General features: G+C 48.8%; 2 protein-coding genes and 1 non-coding gene across 4 annotated transcripts in view; 1 reads left to right on the top strand and 2 right to left on the bottom strand.

Moving 5' to 3' along the window:
* Positions 1-395: 395 nt before the first annotated feature.
* On the top strand, positions 396-477 carry trnas-aga (transfer RNA serine (anticodon AGA)). The gene has a single exon. It is a non-coding gene; the product is annotated as a tRNA-Ser (tRNA).
* Positions 478-1,008: 531 nt separating this feature from the next.
* Positions 1,009-12,585, bottom strand: nol11 (nucleolar protein 11). 2 transcript variants are annotated; one of them, XM_064324277.1, is made up of 18 exons: positions 12,382-12,584; positions 10,515-10,628; positions 10,219-10,275; positions 9,443-9,591; positions 8,938-8,995; positions 8,645-8,786; positions 8,081-8,278; positions 7,056-7,132; positions 6,389-6,512; positions 5,999-6,090; positions 5,397-5,462; positions 5,056-5,240; positions 4,436-4,561; positions 3,594-3,845; positions 3,033-3,111; positions 2,806-2,901; positions 2,429-2,536; positions 1,009-1,644 (listed from the first exon to the last, which is right to left on the bottom strand). In XM_064324277.1, exons 1-18 carry the CDS (start codon positions 12,526-12,528, stop codon positions 1,531-1,533), a joined length of 2,184 nt encoding a protein of 727 aa, XP_064180347.1. In that variant the 5' UTR covers positions 12,529-12,584; the 3' UTR covers positions 1,009-1,530. The 2 variants fall into 2 exon arrangements, with proteins under 2 accessions (XP_064180347.1, XP_064180348.1); XM_064324278.1 differs by lacking the exons at positions 1,009-1,644; positions 2,429-2,536 and adding an exon at positions 2,666-2,725 and having other exon boundaries at positions 12,382-12,585.
* Positions 12,586-12,927: 342 nt separating this feature from the next.
* LOC135249045 (cytoplasmic phosphatidylinositol transfer protein 1-like) overlaps positions 12,928-27,854 on the bottom strand; it is a 34,644-nt gene continuing 19,717 nt past the window's right edge. Inside the window, exons 6-9 of the mRNA XM_064324284.1 lie at positions 24,822-24,917; positions 23,272-23,427; positions 22,348-22,411; positions 12,928-17,733 (exon numbers count right to left, since the gene is read on the bottom strand). Coding sequence (XP_064180354.1) covers positions 17,417-17,733; positions 22,348-22,411; positions 23,272-23,427; positions 24,822-24,917 — 633 coding nt within the window. The 3' untranslated portion in view covers positions 12,928-17,416. The remainder of the gene's footprint in view (positions 17,734-22,347; positions 22,412-23,271; positions 23,428-24,821; positions 24,918-27,854) is intronic.

The raw sequence follows: 27,854 nt of genomic DNA, 5'->3' as shown, positions 1-27,854 counted from the left end.
GCTGAAACTACAGTAAAACGTAACGGATTCTTCGTTTTGCTGGCAGTGGGGGTAATGGCGGTAGCGATGGATCCGGGTTATTCAAACAAATTAGCTTGCAAGAAAAACGTACAGATGAGATATGAGACTGAAGGTTTGAAAACACGTAACGTGTTAATATCGCAACAAATGCTTTTAACAGCCCCTCACTGTACGAGGATGATGTAATAATTGCAGTTACATAACTAATATCTGTAAGCACAAAAGCAGGTGGTACCACATCAACATGACAGAACAACGTGGAATATCTGCCCTCGGCAAAAAATACAATATTTCCAACAATTAAATAATATGTTGCATAATCGTCAATGAAGTGATCAATCAAGTGACAAAAAAGCGCTCTATTTTAACGTACAGTAGTCGTGGCCGAGTGGTTAAGGCGATGGACTAGAAATCCATTGGGGTCTCCCCGCGCAGGTTCGAATCCTGCCGACTACGTAATATTTTGCAGCTGTTACAAGAAGCAGGAAATCGTTATGAAATAATGAAATCTCAGTGCATCACAAACTCCAAAGTTTGTAGAGCGTTTCACGCAGGTGTAATACTAAAGCAACGCAAGACATATTTAGTACACGTGCAAGAAATCGTGGTACTACATTCAGAATAGTGAGAAATAGCACCTCTCAGTGGCACTATAGTGAACAGGACTGAAAAAACGTCAGAACAATTATATTCTTGGGCTGGCAGTTCTGTGGCCAACGTACTTGCCTACTACTGAGTATACACGTTGTATACAACTTGCAAGCAGTATGCAAGTTATCCCTTGAAGTCTGCACGTCATCATTCCTTTCAAATGGCCCAAGAGTACAGATAGTGTGATAGGTACGCTACTGATAGATAATTATGGACTGCATTCAAAATGTGGGTTTGAGCACAGTTGACACAACTGTCATAATTCACAAGTAAAACTCAAGATAAATAGAAATGATAAAACCATGAAAACAGAAAGTACATTAAAACAAAACAACCTTAAAAGCTGGACAACTTGTTTTATTTTAAATGACACAACAGCAGAACATGTTAATTCACTGATGACATACGGAAGCAAATACTGGAGGACAGTTCTTGAAGATTCGCTCGACTTCCAGTAGAAAAAAAAGGTAAAAACTTTATTGATTACCCTCCAATAGTCCAGATCTAACACAGACAATAAATGTCATATATGGTGTAAGAGGGGGAAAATATTCTATAAAACATACCAATAAAATGCATTGTTCAAGAAAAGTTGAAGGCACAGATTACAAAAATATTTTTGTGGGGAAAAACACACGGCTCAGATGTCTGCTTATACACAACCAACAATTTGTGTGTTCAAAGGAATACATCAGAAATATCAAGCACTGGCTGACTGCCTTTGTTTTAAATTATGGGTTGAGGACGTCACTATATGGGGCAAGGGGTGCAAAGTGTACACAACCACAGAGTCAATGATGGTGAACAGGGTAAAGAGCAGCACGGTTTATTAAAAGAATCTGTACATCTCTTCTTTTTCTAAAACAGCTCTACCACTTCGATGGAGTACTGGCCAACGTCCTCAGAAGGCTTGGCCCTGTGAAGCTCCTGAAGACTCCCTTGAATTTTCCCCAGTTCAGAGAACAATTTAACCTGAAACAAAGGGTACACAGAGAAAACAGATTAATAATAATAATAATAATAATAATAATAATAATAATAACAACAACAATAATAATTAGAATAACAACAACAATTATTATTATTATTACAACTATTATTGTCATTATTATGATGATTATTATTACACACTATTTACACAGAAACTTTTGTGGAGTTTTGCAGCTGAAATTGCATACAGTGAAAATAAAATGAAATGACAATGAAAATAAATGAAACTGAAAAACTAAAAATTGCAAACTGGAGCAATGCAAAACAGATACAGGTTAAAAAAAAACCTTCAATGGATGGTTCTGGAAGAGTAGGGATTGCCACAGTTTATGTGCATAAGGACAACATAAATTATCCCCAGTTTCTCCTGTGATGTACCTCAGAAACATCCAGAAAGCCAGCATGTGCACATCTAAGGGGAGATGTGCACATGCTGAAAAGGTCACTAAAAGGTCAGTTAAATATTTTGATGCTGAGCCACTGATTGCTTAAACACTTCCAAGAGAATCTTAGAATCGACAATTCACAAGCAAGCGATGTAATGACTTGACTAGGAATGGTGCTGCGTTCCTAACAAGTTGCAGGAGACCAATTGCTTTTTTTTTTTTTTTTTTGGAGAGGGAAGAATCTGAAGCTTGGTCAATAATAATGCATTTATTCTGACAATATTTTAAATCCACCATATCGTAATACTCTCCATTTCGCCGTCTTGATTACAGGAAAACCGTTTCTTCTTAAGATTCACTGGAAAAAAAAAAAAACATACCTGTGATCTTACAAACTTGTGGAGATGGGACAGCAGCTCCTTCGCGTCAGGAGCCATTACCAATACGGTGAAATGAGCATCGAGCAGCAAGCCAACCCAGTCCACGATCTGCAACGAGAGAACCCCATCAACTCAAAATCCAACATAGGCAAAAAACATCACCGAGAATGAGCATCGAGCAGCAAGCCAACCCAGTCCACGATCTGCAACGAAAGAACCCCATCAACTCAAAATACAACATAGGCTTAAACATCACTGAGAATGAGCATCGAGCAGCAAGCCAACCCAGTCCACGATCTGCAACGAAAGAACCCCATCAACTCAAAATCCAACATAGGCTTAAACATCACTGAGAATGTGCGTGTCTGTGTACAAACCTGCGTAACTGTAGGTGATCTCAAACCAGACGTCTGTGAACCGACATTTTTTTGCGAACACTTCAAATACAGGAAGTGAAGGTACTGGAGAAACAGCTGGAACACATAAGGGGGGGGGGGGGGGTGCGTGTGTGAGAAAACAGGCATTCGCTACTGTTCTTCAGCCTCACAGCTAATGAGGAGAGCTGGTGCACACGACCTCACGGAAGCGACGGACAGACACTCACGATAACCTGCTGAGCCGAGAGGTCTTTCAGGGGCGGGAGCAGGAAGTTCTCGCTGTACGCCGTCTGCAGGACTTCGTTCCTGAGAGCCCAAAGTTAAGGAACTCATCACAGTACCGACCCGGTCCAATTCTCAACAACAAAGTGCCGGGATTCACAACCACAGAGCTCACTCACAGCAATGCCAAGGATCGGCACGGCCGCCATTTATATAGAGAAAAAAAAAAACGTGCTAAAGTACGTCAGAGAGCCTGAAGTACGCGCTATCAGAGAGCCTGAAGTACGCGCTATCAGAGAGCCTTAAGTACGCGCTATCAGAGAGCCTTAAGTACGCGCTATCAGAGAGCCTTAAGTATGCGCTATCAGAGAGCCTTAAGTACGCGCTATCAGAGAGCCTTAAGTATGCGCTATCAGAGAGCCTTAAGTACGCACTATCAGAGAACCTTAAGTACGCGCTATCAGAGAGCCTTAAGTATGCGCTATCAGAGAGCCTTAAGTACACGCTATCAGAGAGCCTTAAGTATGCGCTCAGAGAGCGCCCTCAGCGCAGCGACAGAAGGATACAGCAGGGCGGCCCTCTTCAGCCCCACGGGGCAGGGGGTCTCACGCGCCAGCCACGCCGGCGCCTTCTCCGGCCTGCAGGGGGCACTGTGGACGTCGCAGCTGTCCTCCTCCTCCCCCTCCTCCTCCTCCGGGGGGACGGGGCTGAAGCCGTTCTGCTGGCCCTCCTCCCTGCCGCTCCCCGAGAGCAGGCTCTCCATGAAGGACAGGCTGTCCAGCTCCACGCTCACCGCCTCCAGGTCGCCGTCCGGAACACTGCAGACAGAGAGGCACGGGGGGGGGGGGGGCCCTCCAGTTAAAAATGTACACCATGGGGGGGGGGGGGGGGGACGGAGGGAACCACAGCAGCAATACATAACATCCAAACCCAGAAGATGCAGTTAAAGCAGAGCTATGGAATCAGCACATTGGGGGGGGAAATTGTGACGATACACAATATCCAAACCGAGAATATGCAGCTGAAGCACAGCTATGGAATCAGCACATTGGGAGGAAATGATAAAAAAAGGGACAGGATGGAAAATGACTATGGCCTGTCTAAACATAAGTATGATCTCTCCCCACCACCCTGGACTTCTAAGCACTTTACCGAACCACAGGTACAAAAGAAAGATGAAGACGTTCTAGTCAAGTCAGTACAAGTTCAACAGGTTTCCAAATTCATGTCTGGCTTTCCTTCCCCAGGATACTTGCATCTTCTATAGGTATTGCACCTTGTTGTTCACACTTGCCTTAGCAAACTGATGCATGTACAGCAAAAAAAAAAATCCCTGTGGCCCTGGAGGAGGAGCCATTTTGTGCCTGGGCGTGGCTTTGGGCTGTGAGTGACAGCTAATGACATTCACCTGAGGAAGGCCTTGAGGCAGGCGCAGGTCACAGCCTCTGGGATGTCGGGGAAGTGTTGCAGACAGAGCTGCGTGAGGCAGTAGTCCTTCTTCTCCAGAGCCACCATCAGGAGGTCAGGGCAAACACTGCAGAACAAACAAGGTTTCCGGGGAAACGGTACATGACATGACAGAACAAGGCACAGTAGGGTTTACTCAAAGGAAAAAAGTGGTTCTCAAAGACTTTTTAAGGTGTCACTCTCTCTGCTTTGGAATGTAATAATACTGACATCATTTGCAACTACTGCTCGCACAAGAGCTCACCATAAAAGTTTTACTCTCAGCAGATGAAAATCATTCAAAGAAACAAACAAAAAAAACGTATCCACTCCCTATGAAATGACTTTGTAATACCTGGTTAAATGATATCCTTTAAAAACATTTTGATAGCATGGCTGGAATTTCAGACGATGCGGTGTACATTTCTGATGCATTAACACCATTTTGCTATTCCAAACCTAAGCCCTGGCCTTGGTTCTCGACCCGACACTACACTGTAGTGTATATACACTTTTCGATTTCAGTATCCAAAGTGGAACCCCCGTAGTGTGAGGGGGGTGTGGGCACCCATGCACCCTCACCTGTGACACAGACAGCGCGTGCGCACCAGCTGCGCCAGGGCACCGTGGGCGTAGAAGCCGGGCTCCGATTGGCTGCGCGCCACCAGCTGAGATGCCAGGCGGCCCGCGGTGAGCTGGAGGTCGGGGGCGGCGGCTGAGCTCAGGTACACCTGAACCTCCGTCTGAACCTCGTCCTCTGGGGCGGCCTGAGCAGGGCGGAGAGAGAGAGAGAGAGAGGCACGCAATCGCACCGAAACCTCAAAATGGACGCCAGCAGCACACACAAAAAAAATCCAATCACAACCTAGTGATGGCGCCGACGACAGAGGTCAGGTAATCATGCGTCGACTGCGTCTGTTTACCGTTATTCGCTCAAGAACTTGGTCCACTGTGAGGCTGGAGCCTGCTTGACTCTTTCGACTCAGTTTCTATAAAAAGGGGACAGCAAAACAAAAAAAAACAAAAGCAATTACAGCAGTGCCCATCGTCAGCGCTTCTGTGATGCAGCCAGTGCAGTAAACCAGCTCCGTTAGGGGAAGATCACACTGCCCACGCAGTATTGCTGGGTGTGGCCCACATTCAAACCATTAGATCAGTGGTGTCAAACTCGTTGCCATGGAGGGCCGTGTGTATGCAGGTTTTCATTCCAACCAATTAATGCTGCCTTAATTGAGTCCAATTACTCATTCAGCCATATGCGTTTAACTGCATTGAAGCACAGAATATAAGAAAATTTTTATTTAGACAATGCGGGTCACCATAGACGTCGGGTCACCATTGTGCACAAACCTGCATCCCTAATTCAGCAAATAATTTAACTAATTATATAATCAAGATCTGAGGCTGGAATGAAAACCTGCATACACACGGCCCTCCATGGCAACGAGTTTGACACCACTGCATTAGATGATCCTTCCGTCCACACGCACTGCGCTCAGACGAAACGTAAAGCGGTGCGTCTTACGCTCTTGCGTGTCTCCACCCCTCGAGAGGCTCTCTGTGGCTGGGCCTCGTCTCCGTGGAGCAGGGAACTCCACGACAGGACAGGAGCTGCTCCTTTAAGAAACGAGAAAAAAATCCAATCACATTTCCTTCAAGACTTGACGTTAAATGTATTCTTCCCATTGTAGACATCCTTACTTAATAAAGAAAAAGTATTGCAAATGCATATGCCTGTCAGGACTGTACAGCACTACTTATTGTGAGTGTGTCAAACTGGGCAAAGTTCTGTGCAGGTAAAGCCTGTCGTTACGGTGTGTGGATCGGCTGATTGGACGGACGGTAAGAGGTCCCGGTGATGTCACAATCTGTGGGCTTGTGCAGCATTTCCCCTGGCACGAGATCAGCAGCTCACCCTCGGTTCCGCTCTGCTTGAGCTTCCCCAGGGCCGTGGCGAGAGAGGACCGCTGGACCTCGTACGGCACGACGGTCAGGGACTTCCCGTGGGGAACATACAGCTTCCCCGTGTGGCCCCAGATCTGTGGAGGGATGCACAGCATTTATCCATTACATTACATTACACCACATTACATCACATTTACATTACATTTATTTAGCAGAAGCTTTTATCCAAAGCGACGTACAAAAGTGCATATTGTGGTCATTAGACAACTACAAAACACAGGTCTGATAAGGTACAATACTCATTTCGTACAGCTATTCATAGTCAAGAACACAATTCAGTTCAGGCAGTGAACACTATTCTGACCTAACTTATGCCAAGCCAAACTAGGGAGAAGAACAAGCTACAATATTAGGATGAAAATACAAATGACAAAAAGTGCTGGAATGGGGGGTACATGTAACATGAGTGTCGTGAAAGGGGGGATTTAAAGTGAAACGCTTCACAGAGTGGTGGCAGTTAGTCCAGGTATAGTCTGAAGAGATGCGTCTTCAGACCACGGCGGAAGATGGGTAGTGAGGGAGGGACAGGGATCCAACACAGCTATGGCCAAAAAAAAAAAAAAAAAAAAAAGCCATACACCAGAAACATGCAATGAATTAAAGGCCACAATCCTGACCTGTCCAAATATTCTCCCGGTCATCTCCTTGCTTGCCTGCAGGGTCTGGAAGTTTGTGTTCCATATACACAGGTAGTCTGTGAGAGAAGGGAAATAAGCACGAGCTCACTCTACAGACCGCACCTCCACCACTAAAGAACAGCAATGTTCAGTGCAGAGAAGTGCAGTGCACTTTTATACAAAAACGCTTCAGAACATGTTTGTACACAAGTGTTGCAAATAATCTATACGTCAAATGTTAAATAAAGGAATTTAATCGAACAAAAAGGATGTAATGAATATATAGTAAATAATAATTCTAGGATGAGTTTACTGAATTTCACTAAGGAAGTAAATTCTTTAGTCTGAAGTAGTGAAATGTATAAATATGGAATATATTAAACGTGGCCTTTTAACATTGTGCGGAGTTAAAGAGACTGAATTTTTGCCTCTGTGGTGAGGCCGAGTGTGAAAGATTTGGTGATGGAGCCATGAACTGATGCTAAATGCAGCATTCATACATATGTGAACTGGATCATGCTGAAGATCACCACGGATCCCCGCTGGTCAATAACAAAGACTATTGGTGCACAAACTGAGATCATGTGGTAACACTGGAAAATATCAACGGCAAAAGAAGGGGAATAACAACCAAGACTGCAATCTCACACACGGAACAGGCAACTTCCAATTTTTACACATTCCACAGACCGTGTGTGCATGCATAAAGCATTGCCTCGCTTTCTTGTAACTGCAGTCTTGATGCGTGTGTATATGAGCGCGTGCATGTATGTGTGTGTGTGTGTGTGTGTGTGTGTGCATGCCTGTGTGCATGCGTTTGTGTGCGTGAGCATATGTGTGTGCCTGTATGTGTGCGCGTGTGCTTGCATATCCGTGTGCCTGTATGTGTATGCGTGTATGTGTGTGCATGTGAGTGTGTGTGCGTGTGTGTGTGTGTGTGTGCATGTGAGAGTGTGTGTGTGTGTGTGCATGTGAGTGTGTGTGTGTGTGTGTGTGTGTGTGTATATGAACAGACAGCGCATCACCTTTCCCAGCCCCAGCGGAGGGGTGGGGGACGCCCACCACCGCCACGTGGGCCTGGTCCAGGGCGAGCAGGGCTGCGGAGGCCAGGGCCCCCTCCCCCACGGGCAAGCTGAGCAGCAGGCTGCGGGGCAGGGTCTGCAGCTCCTCCCCCAGGGCCCCGCCCCTCTGAACCAGGCTCTGGAACACACTGCCATCGGAACCTGAGAGGGAAATAAAACACACACACACACACACACACACACAGACACACAGACACAGACAGAGACACAGACACACAGACACAGAGACACAGACACACAGAGACACACACACACACACACGGAGTCATCACTTTCAGAGACTGTCGGGTATGGTTTGGCGCTTCACTTACAACAATTTAGCCTGCAGATCTTATTACACAGCTAAACAAAAACTACTGAAGTTCAATTTAATTTTCTGGAACATTCATATACAAAGAGGGGAGGGAAAATCAACAGTGTAAAAGTATTTTATTTGGGGTATAAAAGAATATTTAGGGGGTGAAAATAATACTGGTATGCAAAAAAAGCAGAGGCTGTCGGACTTACATAAATAGAGAAGACTTATACTGTTATCCTGTACAGATGCTGAGAAACTTATTGGATGGTGGGCAGTTCCCTCCGTGTCCAGTCTGTACTTCTGTGTGGAGTTTGGGTTGAATCTTTGAAGATACAGGAAGTGATTCCCGTTCTGTAAGGGGACAGGGAAAACTTTGCATTCAGGGAAGGACAAAAGGCCGAGCTTTCACCAAGAGGACAACCGCGACCCACGCCAAAGGCTACGTTCAACGAGCTAAACAAACTGACAAACTGGCAGGTGACCGGAGCGCAGAGTGTTTGACCTGTTCTGTGGAGAAGATGACGACCAGCTGCTTCCCCTCCACGACGCTGCCGCTCCACCTGCGAGCGAGAGAGAGCACGCGACGGAGTCAGACCGGCACACGCTCACCGCGGCGTTCAGGCCGCCAGCGGCACGGCAACCAGGGGGAAACGCCACCCACGCCGGGCAGAGCGACAGAGCGACAGGGAGCGTCACGACGGGACTGAACCGAAATGTGGCGATTTCTTTGAAGTTCAACATAACAAGACCAGGTCAAAACCTAGTGTGTGTATGGCTGGACCGCTCCGGCCGAGCCAATGGCGTAACTTCATAACTCGGCCGACCAATGGTGTAACTTCATCACTCACTCACTCAGTCAGTCACAGACATTTGCGTTTGTAGGGCTGGCCCCCGCTGTTGCGGTCCAGCCAAAAATGAACATAACCAATCAGAACATTCCATGCGCTGAGACACGTGCACTTATAGCGAGGGAGCGACATTCGCACAGGAAACCCCCCGCAGATCACCTGATGACCTCCTCCTCTGACAGGACGTCCTCGACGGGCTGCTGCGGAGCCGCCAGCAGGGAGTCCAGCGGTCTCACAGCGCCGCGGCTGAACAGCACCGCCGGCTCCCTGTCACGGGCGGCGTGGACCCGGTCTATATCAGCAGACACCTGGGGGGGGGGGGGGGGGGAGGGAGGGGGAGGGAGGGAGGGATAGAGATAGAGGGGAGGGAGAGAGGGAGAGAGAGAGAGAGGGAGGGGGAGGGGTTTATAGAGATAGAGGGGAGGAGAGAGAAGAGAGAGACAGAGAGGAGAGAGAGAGAAAGGGAGAGAGAGACAGGGAGGGAGAGAGAGAGAGGTTGGGGGAGAGAGAGAGAGAGACGGAGGAACAGAGAGAGGGAGAGGGGGGAGAGGGAGTGAGAGAGATGGAGGGAGAGAGAAAGCGCATCATCAAATGAGTGACATGGAAGGAAAATTATAGCAAAGTAATGAAAAGTAGGTGAGGAATAGAGAAGATTATTTAAACTGCTCTAGTTTCTACAAAATGTGAAGCAAAGGTGGAAAGTTCAGGGTAGCTGAAGAATTGTGCTTATTAGCAAATTTTTCAACCACATTTGCTGAAGAGTTTGTGAGGTCATTTCAGTCAAAGTGATTGCATGTTTTAGCATGCAGTGAAGTGCAGAGATAACAGCTTTCTTTATAAAGGCACAGAAACTATGCAAAACAAATCTTTTTTTTTTTTTTAATCAGCAAGCTCAAATATGATGTATAAAAAATCACGAGCAGAACAATACTCACAGTGGCTCTGAATACTTTGTCAAAATTGATGTCCTCATCTTTCCAAACTCTTATAACCTGGAGTGACACATTAAGAGCACGTGCAGGGTAAGCGGAGTGTAATTCTCCGAATGAACGGTCCAAATGCTGAATTCCATTGTTTTACACAGATTGCTACGACATAAACAGTTTGGCCACATATCATAAACAATGCACTTAAAAGCATAACAGAAACACGGCGCAAAACATGCAACTCGCGCCTAAATAGAGAGCACAACGCTCTTGACGAGCTGCGGAAAGATTAAATGGTTCGGTACCTTGTTATCAGTGACCACCACATATTCCCCGGTCAGTGTGTTACACACTGCGGGACAGGTCAATGTTTGTCCCTGTTTTACTGTCCAGCTACCCAGAGGCTTCTGATCGGACACCTGGAAAACAAGCGTTGTGTTAGTTAGATGATGGTGATTCCGCACTCGGGGAACAACCGGGTTAAGCCGGGCACCCACCGCACGCGTCGCGTATGCGTCGCGTAAACAGCAGGGCGAAGCAGCACGGCGCGACGCGTAGGGTGTCTCCACTGGTTCCGTTTGTGTCGCGCAAAGGCTTGCGTAAAAGCTATATATTCCTAGTAGCTCTCGCAGTCTGCAGTGGGCTTTTACATCGTGTATTTCACGTTTGTTCACGACTGTTGATTATGGGTTAAGTGAATACTTTGGTGAGAGACCTTTTTCAGTTTGTTAATTTGGTAATATTTCGTTAACTCGTAAATAGCCTACGTGAGAAAGTAAACGCTTTCAAGAAGTACCATAAACTTAAATCGCAACGTAGCCTGCATAACAATCAATCTCAAACTGTATTAATTTATTTGCTTGGTTAACAAGCGTGCCAATTTCATGAAGAATATGTAATGATCATAATAATAATAAATAATCCGTAATCAACCATTGGGACTTCCCGTGTTGTCTTGTCATTCACGTCAAAACATTTATAGGATCATATTTAGTAAAATCAGCTAATCATGAAAAAGACAGTAACAGTTTAATCTTGAAGAGATATGAACACCACAACGCCATGAACACCGGAAGCTTTGAAGTACAAGTGCGATAGGCTACGTCTTTCTGTGGTGTATTTTCAAATTTACCCCACCCCCTCCGCAAAATAAGACAGCGAAACTAAGTTTGCCTTTTCCGCAGGTTCCAGTTATTTATTTATTTTTACAAAACGAAAAGGCTTGTATTTTTTTTTTTTGGTGCTTATAAAATATCTGGGAGGTAACTAGGGACACACCCCCAGTAATATAAGGATGAAATATAAATCAGAGCATGTATACCTAGTATTTTAGAGCATATTTCTGTGTATAAACAGGCCATCGTGACGCGCGACAAGCCGAAAAAATAGAACTGAAGCGAAAAACTACGCTTCAGTTCGCTTGTGTCGCGCGAGCTCCGCAGCCGGTACGCGACGCGTTCGCATCTGGTGGAGACGACGTCGCCCGCTGCCGTTGTAATAACAGTACTTCAACTACGCTTCAGTTACGCGCGTAATACGCGCGTAGTGCGCTCGCGGCCGATACGCGTGCGGTGGGTGCCCGGCTTTACACGTCGACGTACAAATACAAAATACAGACACAACAGCTGACGTACTTGTTCGCAAACTGACTAGCTAGCACTATCAGCATGTCAACCAGTTACTGAGCTAGATGGCTAGCCAACTAACAAGAAAACAGGATACCAAATGCAGTGCCAGTGCGAGTTCCTGCGGCGATGCAGCTGGCTGCATATTAGGGAATCGTGACATTTCTACTGTAATCTAACGCGATTCATTTGGCACTAACATTAATTGCTGTCTAAATGTCGCCGGTATTCGAATGGTAAGGCATCATAACATCAACTACCTCGCTACCGTCAAAATGTAACCGAACATGTAACAATGGTGAAGTCTGCGTTCTACATCTTAGTGTTAGTTCAAGACCGTTAAACCTCGCTAACAGTAACTACTGTGTAAATTGATTAACACAGTCTGACGAGCACATTTCCATCACTCCTGAGAATTCCTGGGGCTAGCGAAGCATGCTCGTGTTTTGAAAGCGGGACAGTAGTCCCGATCAACACGAGACAGTGTAGCAGCTTGTTAGCTACGACTGTTACACTAGCGAATATGATCCATTTAGTACCAACTTACTTTGTAAACTGTTACGGATCTCCCGGAGTCCGTAACTACTACATGGTCTGAATCGTTGCCACATTCAACGCCTTGAACGCACGTCTCAGGAAAGTTCTGCCCTGATGCAAGTCCGCACAACGTGAATCCCTCATACAGCGCGGCCATGCTGGATGTGGAAAGTGAAAAATGTGCAATCGCGAGATGTACGTCATGCTACCGTAGAATCTCCAACACCGTGAAATCCCCTGATTGTATGTGGAACCATATTCAAACGGTGCCTCGTAGCGGCCCGATGTAAATACTGCATGCGTTTACTGTCATAAAACACATGTACAAAAAATAGTCCGCCATTGCGGTCTCTCTCCTTACTATTTTACCGTGTCAAATATAGTGTTGTTATTGGAATAAGTATTATTGAAAAGCAGACATTCTAAAATATGTCAGTGATGTACAATGAAAACCGGGAGTGTTTTATGATGACATTATCAGTAAAACAGTCTTAACTGCGCTCGTCCCCATATAAACGACATAAATTAATTTCCACAATAAAGACCACACAAAACGCAACTGCAAGTAACCTTTATTTACTACAAGATTTAAGAAAAATGTAAGATAATTACAACAACAAAACAGAAAAAAACACATAAGCGATAAAAATGACTCGAAATGGAAGAACCCAGAGCGACTTCCAGCAGCCGAACAAGGATGGCACTTCTGAGAAAACACCACAGCAGCCTGGCGTATCCAGCCGCATTAACAATGACACTAAAAGCTTGGTCCTTTTATTTAATTTGCCATATAATTAAAAGATACAGCAACACAAAACTCTAACCACAGCGGTACTCACTATAAAAATAGACAAAATTGAAATCAGGCAAACCCTGTAAAAAACAAATAAAAGTAAAAATCAGCATAAATGAAAGAAATGACAGTTACATACTTTCTCCAATCACGCACACACACACACACACACACACACATGCAGGCACGCACCCATGCACCCACACACGCACACACACACACACACACAGGCACACATACACACATATGTATATATTATATATACCATATACATTATACCATATATAATTTTACATTTCAATTTTTCTGGTAAACTGAAAGCAATCAAGTTTAAAGACAAATCAGATATCAAATAAGCTGCAGTGAAACGTCCGTCATCTTGTTAAATTCTTGATTCAGTTATCCATCTTTAACCAAGTCAATGTACAAAAATACAGTTTTTTTTTTGTAATACTGACCAAACAGACAGAAGCTTTAAAATAGAAGATTCCACCCTCCATGTGCTCAAGTATCTATTAACCACCCTGTGTTATTATTCCATGCGACAGCTTCTCAAAGTTCTGAGTGTAGTTTCAATAAACCTCTGAGCAATACCAATGGTTGTCAAACCACTTAATGATGGCTTTCCTTTATTTTTGATCACCGTTTTCTGGAAGTTCACTAACACAATAATAACAGCTGATTTCTGGATACTATTATGATTACTGTTGTAGGAACAACTAATATGAATCTAAAAACAAAAACAACAACTCAGGAATAGAAAGGGAGGTAACCCTCCATGAATCCACCCAGTCCTGCTTTTAGATGTCAAAACAAGAACAAATCAAATGCTTAATTTCATATCCAAGCGTAAGACACAGAATATTCAAAATTGTATAGAACAATGCAAAAACAGAACTGAGAATCTCACGCAAAAACTATTTACATGACCTAATCATAACTAAGTCATAGTTGTTTCATATCATATGATTAATTATCGTGTATTTACCTTGTCAGTCATTATAACCAAGCATATGAACTAAAACTTGAAACAAAATGTTGACATTCTCAAGGGGAAAACACACGTGTGGTGCAAATAAGGCTATCTTCAAAAAAAAAAAAGAAAGGAGTCTATGCCAGAGATTTGAGAGGACAACAATTTCATTCATATAAAAACAGGGATTGTTCATTGGACATTTTTTTAATCAAGGCCCAACCCTGTAGGTGATCATAACTGTGTGAATAAATCTCTCATCACACTACTGCTGTCTCATTGGTCAGTTCAATTATTACGTTTTGTCCTAGCTGCTACACAAATTACAAGGCGCCCAAATGGAAACGAACCTGCCCCAAAATGAGCATCTGACAAGATTAAGATGGTAGAAATAGGTTCTTATTAACTGTGTCCTAAACTCGACAGGTTTTTTTTTTTTTTTTTTCAGATTTGCCAATTTGCCGTAGGCGAAGAAAAAACAGGGTCTCCAAAGTTCTAATAAGTTTTAAAAAATGACTTAAGAAGGTAATCGTTCAGTTACTGGCTCTCGGTTCCAATGTATGTGTTTGGCATGGCATGGCATGTCTTAAAATGATAAGCAGTGCTCCAATTTCTCATTGCACTAAAAAACTGAGAAGAGCTTTGCTGCCCAGTGTTTAAACAAATTCATTAAGTAAGGATTATACAAATATGCTACAAATTTGGTATACAGGTCTGTAGATACACTTTCGCATGCTGAGGCACTAAGTGGAGAACTGTAGTCTTGGAGCATGCTCACTTTCATTTGAAAAGCTGCTGCATCACTTATAATACAAGGGGTAACTAGGCAGCCAATCAGCTTGCATTCAGTATTTTTTTTTTTTTTTTTTACAAACGTTTTCGTTAGGCATCACCAACTAATCCGTTTTAACAGTATATATACCATTTTAAAATATTTCATGCGGCATTAAGAATCCACCACTGGAATTAAAATGTTTGTAAGGTAACAGAATCTTACCTAAAAAGCATTCCTTTAGTACAAGCTTACATATTCCGCCATTTCCTCCACGGTATCCAAAAATGCACAAAAAAAAGTTATTGGCGCGGCTAATTAGCAATGTGACCGATTCGTAAATATTTTCTCAGCCATCAAAACTGGTACACGGCAAGCAATGTCAACTGGCATTCCAAAGAGGGCAAACGGTGTGAAATTACCCAGGAGCGTGAGACAGGTGTGCAAAGGGTCTCACTACTGTCTCCTGTCCTTCCCCTTCATCTCCCTGTCCCTTAAACTCCCTCCACTGTACCCATAACCCACTTACATTTACTCTTTTCTGTGTGAGCAGGGCATTCCTGCTTCATTCATAGATGCAGTTAAATGACTTTAGACTTCATCATATACAAGTATTTCTGTTGATTATTATCGATAAACAGAGGTGGAAAGCCCAGGTGTCAGAAAGTAAAAGTCCTGCCATATGGTTCTTCCACCCATGAACTCAGCTAGCTGATTTCGCTAATTAATTGTACATCCTCCAATGAAGAATTATGCTAATTAGCAAATCCAGCTGATTGGAACAAAACACTGGAGAGGACTTTTACTTTCTGAATCTGGATTTTCCACCTCTGTTGATAAACTCATACTGATTATTTAAAAAAGGGACAAAGTTAAGTTCCCTCGCTATGATCACAATATTCACATTACTCATATGTCCTACGTGACCAAGGTGATGACAGGAACAGAGATTCCCGTTTAGAGTTCAAGCTTCGACGAGATTCTCCGTGTATTACAGAAACGTTCACAGTAGTTCATGTGCCATTTTTCCAATACACTCTCCCGCCTGGGATCTGAGAACAGAGCCTCAAAGGCATGTTTATTTTTACATCCGTCCCTTTCAAACGATGTAATACGATTCGCCGGCTCTCGATGTTCACCACATGCCTTCAACATTCGTTTTTTTACACGCTCCTCCCTTCTGTGTGGTTGTGTGTTGGGTATAAACCTACCAGGACCCGGTACGTGTGAACGTATACTGATATGTCGGTACGTGTAGAAAAATACAACTTGAGTAAATATTGTTAAAACCAGCGAGTAAGAGAGAGGCAGGTTTTTTTTTTTTTTTGCTTTGTGTATCAAAAGCATCCATGAGGCAGAAGGTTAGAGCAGACCTGAGTGCCGTCGTCTCGATCGGTGATTGTACGATTTTTTCTCCGCGAGCTTTCAGATCTGAGCTGAGAGGAAGGAGCCAAAGGACAGAGAGGGCGGACGCGGATAGCAGAAGAGCTCCTGAACAAAACCGCCGCGCACGCTTCGCAGACAAAACCCCGCCACTTTCAGACACGCCGGGCGGGCACGTCGCGCGACGCGGACCGACGCCGCCCCTCGCGTTAAGGGCGCGCGTTCCCGAGCCGACGGGACGCTCGCGATGATTCTACCTCCCGCGATTAACCCTTTCATTCACGCCGCGTTCGCACTGCGGCAGGTATAAACGCAGATCGCCGGCAGCGTACGCAACGCCGCGTCGCCAGGACGACCCGGGCCTAAGCTCCACACGTAGGGCATCTGCTTTCAAAGTTTTGCGTGATTGAGAAGAAATTTTTAATGAGAGAACAGTCGTTTGTTTAAACTAGAACATTCTGGGCTTCAAGTGTATTATAAGTCAAGGCTTTCTGGGGGAAAGAAAGAAAAAAAAAAAGAAAGAGCACACGTAAGGAAAAGAACACAGAACATTTAATGCAAATTCTCTTGGCAAACGGCTGGAGCGTTTCGCTGAATCAGACCGCTTTGCGCACCCTGCTGGTTCCTTGACGCCAGACGAGCAGCCATCTGAAAGGGGTCTGATTCGGCACACCCCAGCCGGGTCTGCGCAGAGGGCAGAGGCACTCCCAGAATGCTTGGGCAAGAGGAACCGGGACACGGCCAGGGAGCTTTTTTTTTGTTGTTTTTTTTTGGGGGGGGGGGGGGGAGGGGATGATGATTGGAACATCGCCTATCAGTTTGGGAATTCGCAACTGAAACACCACCTGTAGAGCTGTGGGATGACTGGAGGGGGACGGCCCGTGAGATTTTGGGGGACGACTGCTGGCGGCACAGCCGGCGAGTTTATTGTGACCCGAGAAATCACCCCGCGCAAGTTTCAGGACTGGCTATTTTACGCACTGCCTGTGGCTTTAAGGATTTACAATGGGGCTATGGGGCAGACAGGCGTGGGCGCGGGCGTGGGCGTGGGATTCATTTGAAGAGGAGGAGGAGGAGGAGGAGGAGGAGGAGGAGGAGGAGGAGGTGGGAGGGGCCAGAGCCCGTCACTCGTTCTGATTGGTGCTGGAGTGCCAGGGGTACAGGGTGGGGAGGCGGAAGCCGGAAGACTCCTTCCTGGCGGGGTCGGGCAGGGTGAGAGTCTCGGGGGCCGACTTCTTGCGGGGGCGATCCTTGGGCACGGAGAGGAACTCGGGCGCCTCGGTGGAGAGGGGGGTGGAGGGGGCGCTGGAGGGGCCGGTGCGGGCACAGGACGGCAGGGGGGTCTCGCTGATGGAGATCACCGGGGGGAAAATCCCAATCTTCTTGTTGGTGGCTTCTTGGGTGGCCCGTTCGAATTCTCTCACCTCATCCATCGTCATGTCTTCAGGGGCCGGGGGGGGAAGGGGTGGGAGGAAGCAGAGAGAGACAGGACTTCAGGACCTCAAATCACCTTTTTCATTCTCTTAAGGGGCCACAGGCCTGCATGATTTAATATGTATATACTCATCACCAGGTAGTGAAAAGACATGCCCTTGTCAATCTGTGTATTTCAGTACATTGTTATGACAATAGAAAACAAAGCCCACCTTTAAATAAGACCTTAACCAAAGATTTAAGCTGATCAAAAAACTCTGCCTAACTGCGCCTAACATCTACCCTGCATTTATATTCATTGTGCCCAACTAAAACTAGAAGGATGAAACCTGATCTTCCCTCTCATTTGTTCAGGGTAAAATTTCAGTTGCTAACATGGTGCAGTAGTTCATGTGCCCTACAGTATTTAACCGGGTGTGCATAAAAACCATAGATGTTTCGTACTCAATGAGTGTTTATAAAGGGGGCACACATAGATTCTGGTGATGACTATACTTTGGTGGCAGTTGAAGCGAGAGGGTTATGGGAGTAGGAGTGAGTCAGCATACATTGAAATACAAACAAAAAATGAAACATACACTTGCTTTGTCATGGATCTCTATTTCATCCAGTGAAGATGAATTTGTGGAATGTTCCTGCTGGTCATGGCAAACTTTAATGTTGGTTTGTTCATGCATTTGTGTCTCGAATTCCCGCACGTCATCCAAAGTCATATCTGCAAAAGTTCAAGACGTTGGCACCTCCGGTTAGGACACTCAAGATTTAGGAGGAGGGGAGGGGGGGGGACGCCAGAGGTGAGTGGGATTGTTCGGCGGTGGTTAGTGGTTGCCAGAGGTCGTGCAGTCACGGACGGGAGGGAGGGACAGAACTAGCTTCCCACAGAATCAAAGGATTTGTGCGAACCCGCGAAAGCTAGTCGGCCAAGAGCTGAGCAGGAGAAGAAGGCTGGGAAAAAAGGGGGGGAGAGGGGGGGTGAGGGGGAAGACAAACTTGTACGAAATTACAAATGTCCAGATTCCGCAGTGAAGGACTCTGGGAGAGGAGGGGCAACATCAGCAGTCAGCATCCAGGAAAAAAAAAAAAAAAAACACGTCCAGGAAAACTGATCTTCAAAAATGCAGGAGGGATTTTGGAAGATCATCTGGGTTTTTGAGGAGCGCGATGCAGAGGAATGACTGTTTTCCAGGTTAATACGGAGGTCAGGTGTGTTAGCATTCCACAGGGGCGCTTTAATTGACTGTTATCTACTTACCTTCCCGAGACGGAAAGCAGAGCTCAGAGATGTTAGTAAGGGAAACGAGTCTAAGTGCTGTACTTATGGAGATTTAAGACCCCGTGCGTTGCATCTAAACGCGAAGCCAATTTTACACATTCCCATCGACTCCTGATTTTTCAGTCACAAAAAAGCTGCAACGTTTTTTCACTTCTGCCGCAGCTTTCCAAGAACAGCGAATCGGCTCTTTCGTTGCTGGGAGGTGTGTGTGTGTGTGTGTGGAACACATGGAACACCGCTAATAAAGGCAGTTGATTTTTGGTTTTTTTGGGACTGCGCTCTATTCCGGAATGCGGTTCGGAGGCAGTGTGGCTCAGACGGGACGGTGCCACGGTACGGCCAGCCCGCGGGGCCACGCCCACGGCCCTCTGCCCGAATGCCATGCGTGGGCGGAGGAGGAGTCCCGGGGTGGCACGGGAGACCGGGCGAAGTAGAGCTGGAGGTGTGGCAGGGTCACATGGTCTCAGTCGATTTAGCACGCATCTGAACACGGCAGGAAACACGGAAGCTTCCTCACCTAATCACTGAGAGGGGACGTGACTGGGGGCATGGGTGGGAGGGAGGATTGGGGGCGTGGGTGGGAGGGAGGTATTGGGGGTGGGGTGGGGTTGGGGATTGGGGGCTGGGTGGGTTGGGAGGATGGGGTGGGTGGGTTTGAGGTGGAATGGGTTGGGGGTGGAGGATTGGGGGGTGGGTGAGGGAGTTGGCGTGGGGGTGGAGTTGGGGATTGGGTGGGGGTTGGGGGTGGCAGTGAGGATCGGGGTGGGGATTGGGTTGGGGTGGGGTGAGTGGGGGGTTGGGGTGGCAGTGGGGATCGGGGTTGGGGTGGGGGGATTGGGTTGGGGTGGGGTTGGGGGTGCGTAGGGATTGGCGGTGGGTGGGGGGGTGTGGGGGTGCAGATGGGATCAGGGTGGGTTGGGGGTGGGGTGTGGAGTGGGATCGGGGTTGGGGTGGCGTGGGTTGGGGTGGTTGGTGGGGATTGGGTTGGGATTGGGGTGGGGTTGGGGGTGGGTAGGATGGGGTTGGGGGTGGGGGATTGGGTGGGGTTGGGGGTGGCAGTGGGGTCATGTTGGGGGGGGTGGGGGGGGGGTGTTGTAGGGATGGGGTTGGGTGTGGCAGTGGGATCGAGGTTGGGGGTTGGGGGGGCAGTAGAGATCAGGTTTGGGGTGGGGATTGGGTTGGGGGTTGGGGGTGGCAGTAGGATCGGGGTTGGGGTTGGGGGTGGCAGTGGGATCGGGGGTGGGGGTTGGGGTTGGGGTGGCAGTAGGGATCGGGGTGGGGTTGGGGGTGCAGTGGGGGACGGGGGTGGGGGTTGGGGGTTGGGGGTGGCAGTGGGGATCGGGTTGGGGTTGGGGTGGCAGTGGGGATCGGGGTTGGGGGTGGCAGTGGGGATCGGGGTTGGGGGTTGGGGGTGGCAGTAGGGATCGGGGTTGGGGGTGGCAGTGGGGATCGGGGTGGGGGTTGGGGTTGGGGTGGCAGTGGGGATCGGGTTGGGTTGGGGGTGGGGTGGGGGTGGCAGTAGGATCGGGGGTTGGGGTGGGGGTTGGGGGCGTGCTTCCCCAGAGGACAGAGTGCAGGCAGAGGCTCCGGAGCGTGGCGCTGATTTAAAGGGCCGGCGCGCGCCGCGTGCCTGTGGTGAGGAGCGGCACTCGCGCCGCGGATCGCAGCCGCCACCGCTTAATGGGAATCTGCCTTTATTGATCACGCCTTCGGGCCGCTGCGACAGCACTTAGAGAGGGCAGGGGTACAGAATGGATCTGCGCAATTAAGCCGAGACTCCAGCCCTTCCGCCAATTCCCATCTCCTGCACACACACACGCTGCTGCTCACAGTTCTCTGATTTCTGATGATTTTGTCCAGCTGTGCCCGAGGACAAGTGTTTTCAAGTGTAAGCAGACAAGCCGCTTGTTTAACAAATATATCAAATTTTACGTTAATGATTTGTCTGCAGAATTCGCTAATTCATGTCGCGATACGACGTTTTTGTTTTGGTACAAATGAGAAGAGAAATGGGGGAAAAAAATTTTGAGTACGAAATGTATTGCTCTGTTGAAGTTGAGGATTACAATGCATCTTTACAAACAAATGTTGCCAATTTTTGTCTCCATATTGGGTCATTTAAATTCTTCCTGACACTGACAGTTATTTGCTATTTCCGAGAGAGAGAGAGAGAGAGAGAGAGAGAAATTGGTTCGAGGCTTTGTGTATGCACTGTCTCTCATCTTGCAGGGACAGATCCATTTTGTACCCTGATGTGATTATGGCTTTAAGGAAACTGTTAGTAAAAGCAGAATCAATCACTTGATGCAGCGGCAGTTGAAACAGTTGGTCACGTGAAGGAAAAACAGCACAAGCATCACTGTCTATTAACAATAAATCACATTCCCACAGAAGAAAAATAAACTCCTGGAGGTTACTGCCTGTTAACTGTTAAAAGGCTTCCCCCCCCACTCTGTTTCTATGGCAAGCGGATTTAATGGTAGGTTCACAACTGTAAGTAAGAATGGAATCCCGAACTTTGCACGAGAATTCAATCTGGTCTATCCGTGCTTCCCTCTTACAAAAACATCAGCGACAGTCCTGTGGCAAAACTTTGACATCAATTATACACCCCGACAAAACCCCTCGAAAATACTTTTTATGTTTCTTTTTTTAATTTTTTATTTTTTTTTAAGAAAGTGCAAGAAAGTGACACTTGCCTTGACGGATGATCTCAAGGCAGCAGCTTATTAATAATAAGCGCAGAGGAGTCACGGTAAATACCCGATAGAATTTATTGCCTTCTCCATCACTTGATATCGCTCCTCTTGCTCCGTCCTGTCGGCCGCGGGCCCGGCGGGATATTGCGTTTTGATTAAAAGGAGCGCCGGTCGTATTCTATTACACACGACTGGCAGGCCCGTATTTCTGCATTGATCCGTCGGCGGTTCATAGCGAGAAGAACTTAAAAATAAAAAAAATAATAAAAAAATACGATAAAACGACTCGACGGCAAAGTTTCTTCCGTCGGCGGAGCGCACCGACCGGACTGCCGGCGAGGAGGGGGGGGGCGAGGGGATGGTTAAGCTGCCCCCGCAGCGATGGCGACGGGGGGGGGGGGCGGCGGAAGCACCTCCGGTTCACGTCCGACGCCCGCGAAACCTCGGAGGAAACGGGAGGAAATGAGTACCCGAGACCCCCCTCGACCCGCGGGGCAGAGCAACCTTCACTACGGCGAGCGGACGCGGCCCAGACGGCTCAATCTACTCGCGACCGAGCGCCCGTGTTACCACGGCAATCTGAGGGGGAAAAAAAGAGCGGGAAAAGCGCGGCGGCGAGCCCGGGGGCGGGGGGGGGGGGGGGACCTACCGATCCACTCGTCCACCCAGGCGAAGGCCTGCCTGTGCCCCAGGAGCAGGACGTCCCGCACAACCTGGGGACAGAGACAGGGGGGGGGGGTGCTAGTGCGTTCAGTGCCCAGAACTGCTGCTGCTGCCGGCCAGCCTTCAGCCTGCAGCTGCAGTGACAGAGAGCAACAGTCACAAGGTACAGAGCCACGGGACTCATGCTCAGACGCTAACGCTAACGAGCGCTTGAGCACGAATCCTCACCGGTAGCTCCGGGGAAACCATGGGGGGGTGGGGGGGTAGGGGGCAAGCCTAATGGCAGGGGAGGAGTCAGAAGGTGGGGGTGGGGCTGAGGACTAGGGGGTGGAGCTGAGGGCTAGTGGGGTGGGGCTGAGGGCTAGTGGGGTGGGGCTGAGGGCTAGTGGTGGGGCGGGGGCTAGGGCTAGTGGGGGCAGGGCTGAGGGCTAGTGGGCGTGGGGCTGAGGGCTAGTGGGGTGGGGCTGAGGGCTAGTGGGGTGGGGCTGTAGGGTTTAGTGGGGGCGGGGCTGAGGGCTAGTGGGTGGGGCTGAGGGCTAGTGGGGGCGGGGCTGAGAGCTAGTGGGGGCAGGGCTGAGGGCTAGTGGGTGGGGCTGAGGGCTAGAGGGGGGGCTGGGGCTAGGGGGCTGTGGGTGAGGGCGGGGTGGGGCTGAGGGCTAGTGGGGGCGGGGCTGAGGGCTAGTGGGGGCGGGGCTGAGGGCTAGTGGGTGGGGCTGAGGGCTAGTAGGGGCGGGGCTGGGGCTGAGGGCTAGGGGGCGGGGCTGGGGGTAGGGGGCATGGATGAGGGCTAGTGCAGGCAGGGCTGAGGGCTAGTGGGGGCAGGGCTGAGGGCTAGGGAGCGGAGCTGAGGGCAGGGGCTAGTGGGCGGGGGGGGGGATTGGGAGGGAGCCAGGGGGGCTACGAAGCTAACCTTGTGCACAAACTGCTCCACGCGCGTCTGCAGGCCCCACACCTCGAACTTGACGGTCACCAGCTTGTAGGAGCACATGATGGGCTCCTGCGTGTCCCGCCAGCCCTCCTGCAGCAGGCCCCGCGACGTCTTCTCCGACTTGAAGTAGCGCAGGTCCTGCAAGGCATCGTGGGAAAGACACACACACAGGAAGGAAGTTGGATCTGCCCCTGAGCGACGGCGGTGCCTTTAACTGCCTCCTGGGCAAATGCGCGCCAGTGTGACTCGGTAACGCACTCGCAAATGAGGCATTTAGCGGAAACTTCCAGTAAAAGTGAACAACAGATGGTGCCTTCAACAATGCCTAAAAAAAAACACCACTGGCATTTTTTTTAACATCACCTTTGAGCATCAGAATTTGTGAAGCCCATCTAAATGAACACGAATGATAATGAATTGGAACTGATAGGCGCAGAAGACTAATCGCACACTTTCCTTTAATGGAACTGTGGAGCCCGTCACATTCTAAAGGCTAAGTATCAGCAGGAAGTGAGCCCGGAGCCCGGAGGACCCGCGTGCGTCGCGCTCCGTGGGGCCGAATCGGCTCTGGGGCCCAGTTGAGAATCTGTCGTGATTGGTGCTGAGTGGCGCAGGGACATCCATCGCAGAGAGGTAATTGGGAGAGAGCCTCAGCACACATAACACCTCCTTCCCCCCCTCCCCCCCCCCGTGCATGCCCAGAGGGGCTGGCCTTATATTCCATTACTGTGACAGAGCCAGCGGTACCTTAGGGGAGCGGCCGGAAGCCTAATCAACAGCCTCTCGAACGCCTCAGCGCTCCTTTCTCTCACACTTTTATGCATCGGGGCACGGAGCGCGTGCATTAAAAAAACGAAACGGCCCGCAAGTAATCACAAGCATTTTTACATTGAGAGCGAAGAAATGCATTCTGGGATTTCCCCACCCTTCTCAGAGCAGGAAACAGTGCTGCACCGTCTTATTTTTTTGTGTGAGCCTCCACAGAAAGATTACTCCCCCCTCCACCCCCATGCACACACACACACACACCCATCCCCTAAGGACAGGGGCAGTAGATAGTCCACTGAGTTGGTGGCAGCTCAGGGAGGGGCGGGAGGGGGGTTAGGTGGGGTGAGAGCCACAGCCCTCCTCCAGGAAGACATCTTTCGGCAGAGCTGTACCGCAGGAGAGCCCGAGTGGGCTTGTTAATTACGACGGTGTCGCATTTAATCACCGCGGCGTCTGTGCGGCGCTGTGCCGAGCTGACCCCGGGCAGGGGAACGATGGAGCGCGAGGTGGGTGAGAGAGAGAGAGAGGGAGAGAGAGGGAGAGGGAGAGAGAGAGAGAGAGGGAGGGAGAGAGATGACGCTAGCCGCGTCCCCAGATCCCAGATCTGTTAGTCTACGGAGCGACAAACACCCTCAAAAAATCTACAATGAATATGTGTGCGGCTGGTGTGTGCTTGACAAAATGGCGGGATGTTGTTGCACAGCGAAGCCCTCGTTCCCCTCCCCCCGGGGGGGCCTCCCCCGCCAAACCCCCCCAAACTCTACCTCGGACTCCTTGTAGTATCGCTCGGGAATCTCGTCGTAGGCGATGTCCACGAAGCACACCTCCCGCTCCACGTCCTTGGCCTCGCTGTCGAAGATCTGCGGAGGCGGGAGAAACACGGCAGGGTTCCAGGAGGTAAACGGACGGCAAAGAGTAAGACCCGGCAAAAGCTGAAATGCATTCTGGGATTGCCTCTGGTCCAGGAGGAGCTGCGGTGATAAAAAGCCCTATCGTGTGTGGAGCTGCGTCCCACCCACTCACTCCCGCGTTAGCATACGTAGCCATCTTAGCCTCCCCTGGCTAATATCGGCGATTTTCCCCGGGGATCGCGCAGCATTTCAGTTCTGATGCTAATGCCTCTGAGGCAGTCCATTAGTGCCCCCCTCTCTCTCTCTCGATAATCCCATCTGCAGCAGGGAGCTCACACACACGCACACGCACAGGGATAGCTGCAGTTTTCCTCCCACTGTCCAGCCCTGGATGGGCCGAATGGCTTTTTTTTTTCATGCACTCAACAAATCCGACGGCCTACACTGTCTTTGCTCGCGGGCGAGTAACTGGCCAAAGTCACAGGGACACTCTGGAAGCTTCCTGCCTGCTTCCCTAGCCTCGCGATGCTAATGCTGCGCTGATACTGTTCAACCGCTTTGAAGATCTGCAGGCAGTAAATACTCTGGGCTTTTGAAATATCGCAGACGTCCTACCGTTACAGAATGTATTACTGTGCAGAGTAGCAACTTGCCACCAGTGTGTTACACCACAGGCCATAGTCCACAAGAAGTCATTGAAATTAGGGTAACAGCGGGGATATAATTAGTATAGAATCTTTGTTTCATTATAAAAATCAAACTAAATAGAATACAAACGGCCACACGCTAATCAAAACTAGCACAATCGTAATTCGGTGCATACCCACGTCCAACAGAGATGACAGTTGGAGGCAAAAGCAAACACTTAAGTCTCGCAAGAGCGTCACACCATGCGGTAAATTGTAAAATTTGAGTCGAGTTTCAATAGCGCAACATAAACTCCGAATCGAACGTGGGAGAGCCTGAAATGTTCGGCCCGGTGGAGATTAACTCGACGCTTAATTTCCCGGTGGCCACCAGGGGGACCTCTGGGTTTACGGACTTAATTAGCGCACCGAAGAACCCCGTGCAACCTTATCCCTGCTCTTCGCGAGAAGCCTCCGCGTGTTTTCCCTCTCTTCCTGCAGCCTGAGAGGGAAGCCTGCAGCCTGAAGTCGGTGTGCGTGACTGCGTGAGCGGCTCGCTCCATCAAAGGGGGCGGGGGCGGGGGGAGTGAGGTGAAAGAGCCGCTCTGCTCTGAGGCTAGTCCCGTGCCTCCGGAGTCCGATGGATACTTTAGACCTGCAAATCCACTTATTCACTGACTGCGGCGCCTATTTATACGGAGAGACACTGCAGTTTGAAATGCATGCACATCCCCTATACCGCATTGCTATTTGTCCATTCATTCATTCATTCATTCGTTCATTCATTCATTAATTTGTTAATTCATCCATTCATTCATTCATCAATCAACTACAAACTGTCAAGTCATTAATGCAGAACAAAAGTGGTTTGGTAGGCTTTAAGCTTATGGTCAGAAGCATTTATCCCTAGAGATGTATTAATGGCTTTAATTAAAATCTGGCAAAATGATAGAGAGACCTAATCACTGTCATTAGTGCCACTGGGGATTTGAGCTGAAGACGGAGAAAGTTAAGGCTTAATAACATGGAGGCATGTACTGTATGTCTGTGGATGTTTTTCTGCAGCTCAGGGGGAAAAAATAGAACCCGGTAATTGGTCATCGGTGTGCAGGAAAGACCATCTGAATGCCAGGCAATTATTTGCAGGAGATGGAGGTGGCAGAGGTGAGTGTCCGCGAACCGAGCCGAAACGGTACCGCCCCTCTCCGTGTCCTCCGTCCGAAGCCCACGGCGCAGGGCACGTGCCGCGGGACGAGGAAAAACCGAATATTTCATCCGCAGGAAACGGGCGACACGCACAAGCTGAAATAACGTTCACTGAAACACGCTGAGGATTGGGGGAGGGGAGGGGGGGGGGGGGGGGGGGGGGGGACTCAGCTGACTGCTGGTACGGGGGTGAGGATAATGCATTTCAAGTGAATTTCATGGAGGACTCTAGGCTAACCTCCTTCACCATGAGACACCCATTCGGTCTGGAGATTATGTTACACACTCCGACCCAAGCCTGCAGTCAGCTAGGGGTCGATACACAAGCTGCTCTCTGGGCCTGGCTATGGGTGTGCGGGGGGGGGGTCAATACCTGCTCCCTCAGCCATTATCTGTGCACACTTTTGGGTATATGGAAAATGCTCTATAAAAGCTTTTAACGATAATAATAATAATAATAATAATAATAATAATAATAATAATTAGTGTAAATAGGCATCCATATGCAGGGCTTTATCACTGCTGCCACTGTGTTTCTCCCCCCAGCTGAGTGCAGGTATAAGGAGTGGCTCAGCTGTGGACCCGTCGTGTGTGCTGTATCCCGGGAGACCGTGGGTGGGGGGCGTGGCCTGCTGAGGCTGTGCAGCGGTGGACAGTGCCATCAAGCCGCAGTGCAAGCTATGCTCACTTTTTCCACAACCCATTTGTAATATACACAGTCCCGGGACAGTCCCAGGTTGTCTAATGGATAAGCAGCGCATTCTTGACACTTATAAACCCCCCTCTCTGCAAAAAAACGGGTGCCAGCTTCGCCCAGCGATATAAACACCAGACTGCGCGTGATGAAAAAGAGAACACGTCCTCAAAAAACCTGGGCTCGTTCACTGCTCAACCGCACAGCCCGAATAAGCAGAGAGCCCAGAGACGGAGCAGGTAGGGACCTGCTCACGGAGGTGGTTCTGTGAGAAGGGTCCTGCTCGCGGAGGTGGTTCTGTGAGAAGGGGCCTGCTCGTGGAGGTGGTTCTGTGAGAAGGGGCCTGCTCGCGGAGGTGATTCTGTGAGAAGGGACCTGCTCGTGGAGGTGGTTCTGTGAGAAGGGGCCTGCTCGCGGAGG

Source organism: Anguilla rostrata, chromosome 2 (genome assembly GCF_018555375.3).
Source record: "Anguilla rostrata isolate EN2019 chromosome 2, ASM1855537v3, whole genome shotgun sequence".
NCBI classification, from domain to species: Eukaryota; Metazoa; Chordata; class Actinopteri; order Anguilliformes; family Anguillidae; genus Anguilla; species Anguilla rostrata.
This window is presented reverse-complemented; position numbering and strand designations above follow the sequence as displayed.

Bases quoted from the DNA above. Each gene is read 5' to 3' on its own strand.
- nol11 (XM_064324277.1), bottom strand. From the start codon at position 12,528: ATGGCCGCGCTGTATGAGGGATTCACGTTGTGCGGACTTGCATCAGGG. The intron at 3,112-3,593 runs GTATCCTTCTGT...TTGGGCTCTCAG, and splicing joins CTGAAGAGGGCCGCCCTGCT to GAACGAAGTCCTGCAGACGG. The intron at 2,902-3,032 runs GTGAGTGTCTGT...TATGTGTTCCAG, and splicing joins TCTCGGCTCAGCAGGTTATC to CTGTTTCTCCAGTACCTTCA.